Source organism: Chelonoidis abingdonii, chromosome 5 (assembly GCF_003597395.2).
Source record: "Chelonoidis abingdonii isolate Lonesome George chromosome 5, CheloAbing_2.0, whole genome shotgun sequence".
NCBI lineage: Eukaryota > Metazoa > Chordata > Testudines > Testudinidae > Chelonoidis > Chelonoidis abingdonii.
Window position 1 is genome coordinate 61,767,644 of NC_133773.1, and position 13,889 is coordinate 61,781,532.

The following is a 13,889-nucleotide window of genomic DNA, read 5'->3' on the forward strand; positions in this document are numbered from 1 at the left end:
AAGCATGCAGGAATCTGAAGAGCTGGGGCTGAGGGAGGCCTTAAAGAAGGGAGTTGCACATGTGAGGAGACTGAGAAGATGAATTCAGTTGCAGCAAAGATTGAATTGATACAGTGGTGTTTACAGGCACAGTAGCATAGGTGATGAAAGGAACATTTGCAGACACAGGAGATGTGGAGGAAAAGGAGAATATAGCTTTGAGAAGAGTATCAAGATTAAATAGTCAAGGTAAATAGGAGGAGGAGGGTATTGATGATGACATAATGATACAGGAGATGGACTTGAGCTTAATTTCAAATTTGAGAAACCATTTGCGAGTCAACTAGTCTGTAATGGGAACAGTATTGTCCACACCTGCAAGAGGATATTGAAGAGAAACTGGTTTATTTCTTAGGCCAGGTCTACACGACGCGCGAAAATCGATTTTTAGATATGCAATTTCAGCTACGAGAATAGCGTAGCTGAAATCGATTATCTAAAATCGATCTACTCACCCGTCTTCACCGCGCGGGATCGATGTGCGCGGCTCGCCATGTCGATTCCGGAACTCTGTTGGTTTTGGTGGAGTTCCGGAATCGATGTAAGCGCGCTCAGGGATCGATATATCGCGTCTAGATGAGATCCTCCGTTTTTTGTTGAGAGAGATGGTTTATATTGCATTTTTTTTACTGATATAATTATTTTTTAGGGTGAGATTTAATTAGTAGAGTATATCAGGCACGGGTGGATAAAATCAATAATTTTTTAATGCAGATTTTTTAGTTAATATTTATAAAAAAAATAAATTTTAAATATAATCTTGAATTGAAACTTCTATCTAGGCCTAACACTAGCAGATTGATGTGAAAGCTATATATTTTGTTGAATTCATGTTTTTACATGAGAAGCTTTTCTTTATGAAAAACCTAAGAGTACAATGCCCAAACAATGATTTAAATTGGCATTATTTAATAAGCGTTCCTGTTGCTGATTTAAATCAGTGATTAAAGCTTGGTGATTTTAAACACTTCAATTTTAGTCAGTCTATACCTGGATATCAGTACTTCTTATGTGGATGCTTATAAAGTCTGTCTTGTATAAAGTACTTATTCCCCTTCTGTATGGTGTAGCAGACCGTGAGGGAGGAGTCTATGGATTGAGGTCAAGAGAAATTACTCTCTCCATCAGTCATGCCTTCATCTGTCTTTTGAGCCAGATTGGTCACAGATGAAGATTCCCAAACATGTTGTGAAGCATGTACGTTCAATTAGAATAGCCTTGTACCAATATAGGTCGCACAGCTGGGCTTGTCTGGGGGAAGACGCTCTTATGCCAGCGGCGAGAGAACTTTCTCCCATCGACATAGCATTATGCAAGTGAGCACTTATGTCGGCTCAATTTATGTCGACTGGGGTGGTTTTTCAAACCACTGGAGCGCTAAGTTATGGTGCTTAGGCTGTTGTAGTGTAGATATGCCATTAGTTATATCTTTACATGGGGGGATTTATCAAGTCAAATGCTGGATCAGAAATTAGTTGGCCACAAACAGGAGGAGGCAATTTACAGTAGTATCTTTTTCAGTGTGCGAGTATCTTTTACAAACTGATACAGCCTGGTAGCTACAGTAAAGTTATTGCATGTGCGGTTGTAATCAATTTCAACAATTATTTTGTTAGTGCTTGCTCTGGCGTTCAGAGATAGTAACGTGTGATTTGGCCAGTGTGGATTTCTTGATTTAATCTACTAGTAGAAAGCTCGATTTAATCGATGGAATTCTCATAAAATTCTGCTATTCTTCGTTGGTTGTTTAATAACTTAATATATTCTTAACTCGAAGTAGATGTAGGTTTCATGTTTTTAGAGGTTAATACTACTTTTAAGTGATTTATTTTTCGGAAACTTTTCAGATTGTTCTTACAGCTATATCAGAATTGAGATGATTGTTGGTATTTCATTTCAAACGGTAATTGAAGAGATAATTTTGAGTCATTGGGAAGGTGAAGTATCTCCGAATTATTGGTTAATCATTAATTATTTGAAGGACTTTGTTGCATGCTGTATTGGGGGAGAACAGTCACCAGAAGACATTTAACATTGTTTGTATTTAAGTGTTAAACACGGTTATATATTCTGGATTTTTTTCTTCACAGCACATATTTTTTACAACCAAGAACAAGCATATTATTTTTTGAATTTAGTTAAAAATTCATTTCTTAACAATCAGCGGTTTTGTTTTTGGTTAAATGTTTAAATATAATTAGCTAATGAAATTTAAATTTTAATGACTGTCATCCAGGTTAACATGGAGAAAGCTTAGATATTGGTTTCTGCTGTTTAACTCAAGTCGTTTACTCCATTTTTCCATGTTTATGTTCTAATCTGGAAGAAAACAAGCTTTCCTGCTTTTTTAGGACCCAAACAGTTTCTCAATTTGACTGAATTAGTCAGGAAGAATATATGTTTCTACCAGGCGAAGAAGTTGTGGTAAAGTGAGTGCATTGGATTATCAGGAGGACTTTGAAGTGATAAGTGATTATCAGTTCACTGGCTTGTGGACTTTGCTTTAGACTGCTCAGCAAACATGATATTCTTGAATTGGTTACGCCTTAGTACTGATTTTATTATAGTTGAATATGCGGGATGATTGCGTGATGTCATATGCCACTCCTCTTTTAGCAGTTAAGGTTTGCTTGGGTCTGATATTGGATATGTCAAGAAACATGAGTGGAGATGTGTCTGTTCCATTGGTTTGTTTTTTTTTTTTTTTAATGTTTAGTTTAACTCTGTCATTGCATATTTCTCTTTTTAAGATCTCACTCAGTTCCTTCCAAATTTCAACAGCATCAGCAGTAAAACAGCTATTTCCCTGCATTTTGTTCCAGGCTACAGAAATCGGCTTCAGGGTACTCAGCACGTGTTCAACATTTCCCTTAAGCCCAATGTTGAGAACTTTGGCTGTGACAGTGCCATCTATTTTTTCACGATTTTGTTCACAAACTGTCATCAGATTAGGCCAGTTCTTGATATAGTGCTAAAAACAGTCCACTATGGAGTTCCACCATATGTTTTGTGGGAGAGTTAGCTTGGTTCCTACCACTTTTTTCAGAGCAGCTACTGCAAAGTGGTTGTTATGGAAGTATTTTGCAATTTCAACAACATTAGCCTTTATTTCTGGAGCACTGGAGTGCTCTGAAGTCTCTGGCTAGAAGGTACACCAAATGAGCACTGCAACTGTATGTTGTTAGCTTGGGACTCTCTTCTAAACAAACTGGGCAATGTTTTCATTAATGACCTCTTTGAAATCTGCTGGTTCTTATCACAAACTTACCTATGGTTGTTTCTGGATGATGGAGATTTTTTTTTTTCTTTTTGGTACAGATGATATACTGTGGCTATGTGACATACATGGTGTGATTGAAACACTGTCATTGGCAGATAACGCTGAAACTATAGAAAATGATAGTGATCTTGAAGGAGGATAGTCTTCAGAATCCTGTGTGTTGAGGATGGGTATTCCTAAACAAAATAAGTCAATGCAGTTATTTAATTATTGTTACCATACTGCTCATTTAGTATTACTCATTGCATTCCCTGACACTAAGTACTACTTTAAAGGTGAAATTGTAAAAGGAAGATCTGCCTATTTCAGCTATTTATTTTTTATCACAACTGCATCTAAACTGATAGTACCATAGAGTAACAACTATATTTTTTGCTCAAAAATGAGAATTCAAGAATAGTCCAGAAGGAAGACAGGCAGTTCTTAAGAAAAATAGTATGAAATAAAAAAGTTGACCAACCTGAAGATCCTGCATGTTCAGACATGTTCCTTTCATCATCTTCAACAGCTTCCTTCTTAGAAGGAACACTTCTCATGATGATGTTTCATTCAGGCAATCAGGCTTTGCATTTCTTTATTGCACTGTTTGCGTTTTTCATGCATGCTTGTCTTACCCCACAGGTAGAGGAACTTCGTTAAAATATTTATTCTCAGTTTTAGTTTTTTCTCACTAATTTTTTTCCATGTCTTGCATCATAGATTGCCCAGCCAAAGCCACCTACTTTATACAGGGCACCTGACCTCACTTAATACAGGTATTTTGATTTCTTGTCTCCATCTGCTGATGGGATGATAGAATAGCCACATGTCTGGACTAACCCACTAAAAAGAAAAAAATCATATGAGAAGATAATCATTTCCCCTCTCTATAGGTTCTCTATTTAACTTCCTCTTTGTATAGTTTATCCTTTGGGGGCAACTCAGTTTAGCTGATTGCTATTGTAAGCTTTGAACACTACTTCTATGGAATCATCATTTTTTTTAAATACCTTTTCTCACCCATTTGTGAATGTTGATTCTTAAGTTTGTTTTTTTTTCCCTATGCTGTGTTTCGGAAGCTGAATGCTTCAAGGTCCTCTTTGATTTTAAAATAAAAACCATTTTGTCATGTCTGACATGTCTTCTTACCTCTTGCTCCCAAACATTTTGTCATCCCTTGCTCAGATTTCCTCTTACATGTCCCTTCTTTGTAAGTTTGCATATCACCATCTCTGGAAAATAGTCAAACTTATCCTTACCCATACTGTGCTTCTAATGCAACGCTTACTCATACTCTAATCACATTCTGTCTAATCTGCTGCAATTCCTTTTATGGACTTTTTGTAGTAACTCCATACTCTTCAATGTGCACTGTTTCTCTTGTGCTCGCTCAGAAATGGTACTGTATTGCCTTCATTCTCTTACCTTGATAGCTCTGATTCCAACTGAAAGTCATGTGCCCAGTTGATCATTTTTAAAATAACATTCTGTGGACTGACCCCACCTTTACCCCATTGGTCTTGTCTTTTGTACTTGCCAGAACTCCCACCATCTAGTTTTCCATTCTTGGGTGTCATTCATATTGTCAATTCAATTTAAAAATGTTTTATTGGCACAACAAAGGTATTCCAAAATATACAGGAAAAGGAACTCCTGAGTGTATCTGTCTTTGAGAGAGAGTCTGTGAGATTGGGGGGCACTGTTAAAACACTGATCTTGAAGTGTAGAGTAGATCAAACCATTTTTCCAAATCCTGCTATAGCCCTGCAAAGTCCAATACTGTAACATGTTTTGGAAACACGGTGTGGTTTCATTTACACTGTAAGACTAAACTGTTGTAATCAGGTCCCACCTTCCCAACACTGTAGTTGTGACCTTGATCATCTCAGTTCCATCAGGACTCTTCACGCAAGGTCATTCTTCCACTTGCACAACTCCGTTCCATCTCGACCTCTTTCCGCTTCTCTTTTGGGCCACAGATTCGCTTTCTCTTTAAAGCTTGCTAAAAATAGCTTAGCACAGCAGTAAACCATTGGTTTACACCTAAGGCCTGGTCTACACTACGAGTTTAGGTCAAATTTAGCAGCACTAAATCAAATTAACCCTGCAGCCATCCACACAACAAAGCCATTTACTGCGACATAAAGGGCTCTTGAAATCGATTTCTGTACTCTTCCCCGACAAGGGGAGTAGCGCTGAAATCGACATTGCCAGTTCGAATTAGGGTTAGTGTGGACGCAATTCGACGGTATTGGCCTCCAGGAGCTATCCCGCCAGGGGCGGCTCTAGGCATTTGCCACCCCAAGCACGGCAGGCAGGCAGGCAGGCTGTCTTCAGCGGCTTGCCTGCGGGAGGTCCCCGTTCCCGTGAATTCGGCGGCAGCCTGCAGGAGGTCCACCGAAGCTGCAAGACGAGCAGACCCTCTGCAGGCATGCCTCTGAAGGCAATCTACCTGCCACCCTCGCAGCGACCGGCAGAGGCCTCCTGTGGCTTGCTGTCCCAGGCACGCGCTTGGCATGCTAGTCCCTGGAGCCGCCCCTATATCCCACAGTGCACCATTGTGACCGCTGTGGACAGCAATCTGAACTTGGATGCACTGGCCAGGTAGACAGGAAAAGCCCCGGGAACTTTCGAATTTCATTTCCTGTTTGGCTAGCATGATGAGCTCATCAGCATAAGTAACCATGCAGTCCAAGAATTGAAAAAGAGCTCCAGTAGGGACCGTATGGGAGATACTGGATCTGATCGCTGTACGGGGAGAGGAGTCCGTGCTACCAGAACTATGTTCCAAAAGACGGCATGCCAAAATATTTGAAAAAGTCTCCAAGGGCATGATGGAGAGAGGCCACAATAGAGATTCACTACAGTGCCACGTGAAAGTTAAGGAGCTCAGACAAGCCTACCAGAAAACCAAAGAAGCAAACAGACGGTCCGATGCAAAGCCACAGACATGCCACTTCTACGCTGAGCTTCATGAAATTCTAGGGAGCGTCGCCACCACTACCCCACCTCTGACCATGGATTCTGAGGAGAGGATACTCAACCATGCCTGAGGATTTTGTGGATGAGAAAGATGAGGAGGAGGAGAACGACGAGCTTGCAGAGAGCACACAACACACCATTCTCTAACAGCCAGGATCTTTTCTCAGCCTGACTGAAGTAGCCTTCCAACCCTCCCAAGGCAGTATCTCAGACCATGAAGCCATAGAAGGGACCTCTGGTGAGTGTACCTTTGTAAATATAAAACATGGTTTAAAAGCAAAAGTTTTTTAATTATTAATTTGCCCTGAGGACTTGGGATGCATTCACCGCCAGTACAGCTACTAGAAAAGTCTGTGAACGTGTCTAGTGATGGAGTGAAAATCCTTCAGGGACTTCTTTAGAAGCTGTCCTGGATGTACTCCCAAAGCCTTTGCAGAAGGTTTCTGGGCAGGTCAGCCTTATTCCGTCCTCCCTGGTAGGACACTTTACCACACCATGCTAGTAGCAAGTAATCTGGTATCACTGCATGACAAAGCATGGCAGCATATGGTTCTGGTGTTTGCTGGCATTCAAGCAATATCTGTTCTTTATCTTTCTGTGTTATCCTCAGGAGAGTGATATCATTCACGGTCACCTGGTTGAAATAGGGGAATTTTATTAAGGGGACAGAGGTGGCCATTCCGATGGGGCTGTTTGCCTGTGGCTGAAAAAAAATCCTTCCCTGCAGTTAGCCAAGCGGTGGGGGGTGGCGGAGGCATTGGCGCTGAGTTGTTCGCATTTGGCTAGCAGGCTAGCATTTCCTGATACCTGCCATGTGGTGGGGGGAGAGGTAAAGTGATCATCCCAGAGAATTGGATGGGAGGGGGTTAGTTTGTTTTCTGCTGCTGCATGTTAACATGAAAACCACAGCACTCAACGGGCTTTTCTTGGTATGGGAAAGAGGGCACTGCTTTTGTAAAGGTTGCAGAAGCTGAAAGACAATGGCTTACCATGGCCGCATGCAAGCTGAATTCTGTTGCCCGGCTCTGCGTCTGTGATCTCTAACACCAAAGCCGTAGGCACTCAATAGCAAGATGCTGAATGCGACCTTGTACCAAAATCACATGTGCTATGTAATGTGAATACTGTTGTTCGCAGTGAAAGAGTACACTTATTGTTCTGTAAAATGTATCTTTTTAAATACTTCTCTCTCTTTTTTCCCTCCCGCAGCTGCAAATTTTTCAAGCCTCCCTCCTCTGATCCGAAGGCTATCTCAGATAAAGCAGCGAAAAAAATGCACACGAAATGAAATGTTCTCTGAGATCGTGCAGTCGACCCGCAGTGAAAGAGCTCATTTGAATGAGTGAAAGGACACAGTATCGCAGTACAGGAAAGTGGCCAACGGATGTGAGGACAGGAGGGATGAACGTGGGGACAGGAGGGACGCTTGAAATGAGAGGTGGCGGCAGGAAGATCAGAGGAGGCAGGATGTAACACTGCAGCTACTGCAGGATCAAATGGACATGCTCCGGCATCTGGCGGAGCTTCAGGAACAGCAGCAGGATCTCAGACTGCCGCTGCAGCCCCTGTATAACCGCCCTTCCCCATCCCCATGTTCCATAGCCTCCTCACCCAGATGCCCAAGAACATGGGTAGGGGAGGCTCTGTGCACCCTGCCACTCCACCCCAGTGGACAGCCCAAGCAAAAGGCTGTCATTCAACAAGTTTTGAAGTGCCCTTTTCCTTCCTTCCCTCCTCCCACACCCCATTTGGGCTACCTTGTCAGTTCTCTCCCTATTTTTATAATCAGTTAATAAAGAATACATGTTTTTTAAATGATAGTGACTTTATTTCCTTTGCAAGCAAGCTGTGATCGAAGGGGGGATGGTGAGTGGCTTACAGAGAATGAGTCAATCAAGGGGGCAGGTTTTCGTCATGGAGAAACAAACAGAACTCTCGCACAGTAGCCTGGCCAGTCATGAAACTGGTTTTCAAAGCCTCTCTGATGGGCAGCGCTTCCTGGTGTGCTCTTCTGATCTCCCTGGTGTCTGGCTGCACATAATCAGTGGCCAGGCAATTTGCCTCAACCTTCCACCCCGCCGTAAATGTCTCCCCTTACTCTCACAGATTTGTGGAGCACACAGCAAGCAGCAATAACAATGGGAATATTGGTTTGGCTGAGGTCTGAGCGAGTCAGTAAAGTGCTCCAGCGTTCCTTTAAATGTCCAAATGCACATTCTACCACCATTCTGCACTTGCTCAGCCTATAGTTGAACAGCTCCTGACTACTTTCCAGGCTGCCTGTGTATGGCTTCATGAGCCATGGCATTAAGGGGTAGGCTGGGTCCCCAAGGATAACTATAGGCATTTCAACATCCCCAATGGTTATTTTCTGGTCTGGGAAGTAAATCCCTTGCTGCAGCCGTTTAAACAGATTAGTGTTCCTGAAGACGCGAGTGTCATGAACCCTTCCCTGGCCATCCCACGTTGATGTTGGTGAAATGTCCCTTGTGATCCACCAGTGCTTGCAGCACCATTGAAAAGTACCCCTTGTGGTTTATGTACTGGCTGCCCTGGTGCTCCAGTGCCAAGATAGGGATATGGGTTCCATCTATTGCCCCACCACAGTTAGGGAATCCCATTGCAGCAAAGCCATCAATATGACCTGCACATTTCCCAGAGTCACTACCTTGGTAGCAGCAGCTCAGTGATTGCTTTGGCTACTTGCATCACAGCAGCCCCACAGTAGATTTGCCCACTCCAAATTGATTCCCGACTGACCGGTAGCTGTCTGGCAGTTGCAAGCTTCCACAGGGCTATCGCCACTCACTTCTCAACTGTGAGGGCTGCTCTCTCATCTTGGTATTCTGGCGCTTCAGAGAGGGGAAAGCAAGCAACAAAGTTCCATGAAAGTGGCCCTATGCATACGAAAGTTTCGCAGCCACTGGGAATCATCCCACACCTGCAACACTATCCAGTCCCACCAGTCTGTGCTTGTTTCCCGGGCCCAGAATCGGCATTCCACGGCATGAACCTGCCCCATAAACACCATGATCTCCAAAAGCGCCGGGGCCAGCGGTTTGAGAGAATTCTGTGTCCATGTCCTCATCACTCTTGTCTCCGCACTGCTGCCTCCTCCTTGCCTGTTTTTGGAGGTTCTGGTTCAGCATAAACTGCACGATAATGCGTGAGGTGTTTACAATGTTCATGACTGCTGCGTTGAGCTGAGCAGGCCCCATGCTTGCTGTGGTATGGTGTCTGCACAGGTAACCTAGGAAAAAAAGTGCGAAACGGTTGTCTGCCGTTGCTTTCATGGAGAGGGGGGAGTGACGACACGTACCCAGAACCACCTGCGACAATGTTTTTTGCCCCATCAGGCACTGGGATCTCAACCCAGAATTCCAGTGGGCGGGGGAGACTGCGGGAACTATGGGATAGCTATTGGATAGCTACCCACAGTGCAACGCTCCGGAAATCGATGCTAGCCTTGGTACTATGGACACACACCGCTGAATTAATATGCTTAGTGTGGCCGCATGCACTCGACTTTATACAATCTGTTTCCAAAAATCATATATTCTGTAAAGTTGGAGTAATCCTATAGTGTAGACATACCCTAAGTATCTTATCTTATCTTTCGAAGTGCTGAATTTGCTGCTCACTATACCGATGAATTGCAGGTCAATTTAGGAGTTTACTCCTGTGGCAGGGTATAGTAAACTTTACTTCTTAAATCCTAAGGTTTAAGATAATCAACACGCTTTTTTATAATCAGACAAGCACAAATTCAGTTTTAAGATTATCTTCCTATGAATTCCTCAGCAAAAGTTTCCAGTTTCTTAAAAATGCCTCCACAGTATGGGAAGAAGCAATTGTTTCCTGAAAGATTCTAAATGTTGAAATATAGGAACTCACATTTGAAGATGCTCTATATCCATTAGGCCTAACTTTTTGGAATTAAGTGGATAATGCCTCTGGGATTGGATGGTTGGGTAGATGAAGATGAAATGAATATTAGAATAGTTATTTAGAATCAGTAACATTCTGGTTTATGCTGTGTTTAATAAACTGACTTGAATGTATTGAACTAAATAATAATTACTTTAACTTAATGAGATTCACCAAATTTAAAAAGTGAAGATCTGAAATCTCTCATTTGAGAATTGTAATTAGTTCTGCTCTTGATTTGTTACCTTAAATATTTTTATTAGTAGGAGTTGAGACTTGTCCAACAAATATTCTTGCTGAGTCTTGAAAAACTTCTAAAGCGCTTGACATTTTTCTTCAGTTTGTTGTGCAAACTTAAATTGGGCGGGGTGATTGTGAAAGAATTGCTTATAATTATGTACTTCTTGAAGCCAAGAAATGGTGTGTGCTGTACTGTCTTGAATATAGAATTTTTGTTTTGCTTTTATAGTAATTTTAAACTATTATGAATTTGCAGTGTACTCGTCAGATCATCTCTGAAAAGTTGGGCCGTGGCTCAAGAACGGTAGACCTGGAACTGGAAGCCCAAATAGACATACTAAGAGATAACAAAAAAAAGTATGAAAATATCTTAAGATTGGCACAGACTTTATCCACGCAATTGTACCAGATGGTGAATACCCAAAGGCAACTTGGAGATGCATTTGCAGACCTGAGTTTGAAATCATTGGAACTCCATGTAAGACTTTAATAGTATTAGAAAATAAAATACAAATTTGAGGATGAATGTCACTGGCTTATGCATGTTGTACAGTAGATAGTCTTCAATATTTAGGAAGATAGCTGCTATTTAATAACATTTGAGACTCTGAAGGAAATCATTGAAATTACAGTAAGGTCATCCAGTACTTTTTAATGCCTGGCTTTAATTGGAATTTGAACTAAAAGACTACTAATATACAAGTTTACTCTGTATAGTGACCAATTTTGCTCCTCATTTGTCACTAATGAAATGTCAATAGAATTGTTCTAGATCATCATCTTCCTGTAAAATACAACAAGCCTGTGGTGTCTATGTTTGGAAATAGAGTGGGGTTCATGCAAAAGAGGTGAGGTAACAATGTGGGTTAATTACTTTTTGTTTAGCAGATTAAAATGTTGAGCTCTGTTGTTTCATGGAGCACCATTTTGATCAGAGCCTTGAAACCTGTATAGTATAATGAGAACCAGTTCCTTTTACAGCATTTAGACTCTCCAAGCAAGAAAGTTAGAGGTGATCACTTAGAAATCTTACATTTAGTGTTAAGATAATTCTTCAGTTCAGAGTTATATCATATACTATTCAGGCAATATTGCTGTAACTGACTGTAAATTCTACATCTTGTAAGAAGTGGAAGCCAGGTATTGTATACAAAAAAGATGAATGGATCTGGGTAGAAACTCATATATATTCCTTTTCACAGAAATCTTTAGTAAAAGGCAAATGATCCATATGATCTGAAGAGAAACCAGAGTATGAACAGATCTGGGAGGAGGGAAGCAATCCTACTTCTCATATCTATAGCAGTTCCCTCCTGCTACTCATTTCTTGTTCTGTAGATAGTTGAAGAGGATTCTGTTAATAAATAAAGGTTTCCACAAATGTAACAAAGTACTCTAACTTACCCTAGTTTTAATTGAACTTCACTGTAGTGATGCCTGATGAATCTGGGGCTGTTTTTATCCCTAGAGCTAGGTGTTTGGGTAACACTTTTTAAGACTTGAGCAAAACAAGTTTAAAAAGCTGGAATGTTAACATTCACAGTAGATAATAGGACATCCACATTTGAGCTGCAAAGCAGTTAGTTGTTGCTCGGTGAAAAATCAAGATTTTGACATGACATTGCTCTAATAAACTGAGCTCTTACCTTTTATAAAATCAGTGGGTGATAGCTTTAATCTTGAGCTCTCTACTGTGTCTATCCTTCAGATTCAAGGATTTCTCCTGTATTTATTCCCTGGTTTCAAGGCCTATTTATTTTGAACAGGGGTGTCTCACTGGTTATGCTTAGAGAGCTGGATTCCATTTTTAATTATAATCTGTGTCAAGATGTAAATATGACTATCCTCAATCCAGAGAGGATTTCCCATTAATGTTTATAGGACGTACGCACAAAGAACATGGGTAAAATGTGGCCCTTATGTAATAACTAAACTTGTATTTATTCCGTACTTTATTATACACTAAACAGAATAATATGACCCGTTTTAGGTTCCTTTTCTTCCCCATCTTTGTCTGTTTCTTTTTGTATTGTTTCCTCTGCATCTTCTAGGTTTCACTCTCTACTCCCATCCACTAAAATTATCAGATGTGAAACAGTTAATGTTTTTAAGGGCCCTAATTTAGCATTATTGTTTACACCATCAGTTGGTTACACTAGGTTCACATCTTCACAACCATGATAGCTAGAAATTTACTTTGATAAGTGAAAGCTCAGGTTATGCAGAATATGAAAATGCTGTATGGAAAACACAAATACATGACTGAGTCTTATGTGTGGGAGCTTTGCATTAAAAGAATAATCATTGCAATCTGACATTGAAATCTTTTGCTATTGATAAATTGGTCCTTGCCTTTTGTCATACCTAAACTTGATTGCGATTCTCTTTGGCAATAACTTCCATCTTAATCATGCCCCCTTAACATTTGTAGCTAATCTGTATTATTCCATTTTTTCATCGATCCATTATGATAGTACCTTCTGCTATCTCAGTCACTTATAATGTATTAAAATAAATATCAGATCATGGTGTTCCAGGATATAACAACCACCCTTGTTCATTAATTAATACCATTTACCCTCTCTGAATTTAGTTATCTACTCCAATTTTGCTGTATAATTCATGGCATTACTGTTGTCTTTAAGGGAGACACTGAATTTAGACTAATCCTAAATGATTACAAAATGATGATCTGAAGATTTTTGGCAGTGTTCTTTGAAGTGGTAATAAGGGTAATTTTTTTGTGTTTAGCCAAGATCTATAACAGTCTTCACAATAGAATTGGTATCAAGAATAGGTGCTATCCATCCTGTTGGGACAGATTCTACTGAAATCAATGGGGTTTCATGGGAGAAACTTGAACAGTTACTTGTAAAGGTCTAAAACAAAGGGATAGTTGTGGCTATGACTCTCTCTCTGAGCTTAATTTGTTGCCTAGACTATTGTAATCACTATGTCTATTTAAATGTACACACATTCAAACAGCAGTGATTAAATTGCATACAACATGGTCTATCATATCTGTGTTTTCCTAATAATAACTATGTGTGGTTTTTTTCCCCAGTGTTAATGAGTATTTGGGTAAATGACATGATTTAATTATAAACCACAGTAGTATTATTTTTTTTGTTCTTTGTTGTAGGAGGAATTTGGATACAATGCAGATACTCAGAAACTTCTTGCTAAAAATGGAGAGACTCTTCTTGGTGCTATTAACTTTTTTATTGCCAGTGTGAACACACTGGTGAATAAAACAATTGAAGATACTTTAATGACTGTGAAACAGTATGAAAGTGCCAGGTAGATATTTTGTGTCAGTTATTTTCATTTAACATAGTCTTCAGGTTTACTCCCTGTGTTTGGACTGGTAAACAATGTTGAAAAGTTTGTAAATATAACACAACTTTCATATTTTAAATCCTGAGTACGTTCTCTCTTTACA

The 13,889-nt window shown here is 40.4% G+C and overlaps 1 protein-coding gene and 1 non-coding gene across 7 annotated transcripts in view; one reads left to right on the forward strand and one right to left on the reverse strand.

Moving 5' to 3' along the window:
• Positions 1 to 13,889, forward strand: part of ARFIP1 (ARF interacting protein 1) — a 94,885-nt gene that overhangs the window by 60,945 nt on the left and 20,051 nt on the right. For all 6 annotated transcript variants that reach the window (XM_075066336.1, XM_032774635.2, XM_032774636.2 and 3 more), the window contains 2 exons: positions 10,704 to 10,925; positions 13,590 to 13,747. In XM_075066336.1, the coding sequence (XP_074922437.1) occupies positions 10,704 to 10,925; positions 13,590 to 13,747 (380 nt within the window). The remainder of the gene's footprint in view (positions 1 to 10,703; positions 10,926 to 13,589; positions 13,748 to 13,889) is intronic.
• Positions 11,589 to 11,703, reverse strand: LOC116821447 (U5 spliceosomal RNA). The gene has a single exon (XR_004372913.1). It is a non-coding gene; the product is annotated as a U5 spliceosomal RNA (small nuclear RNA).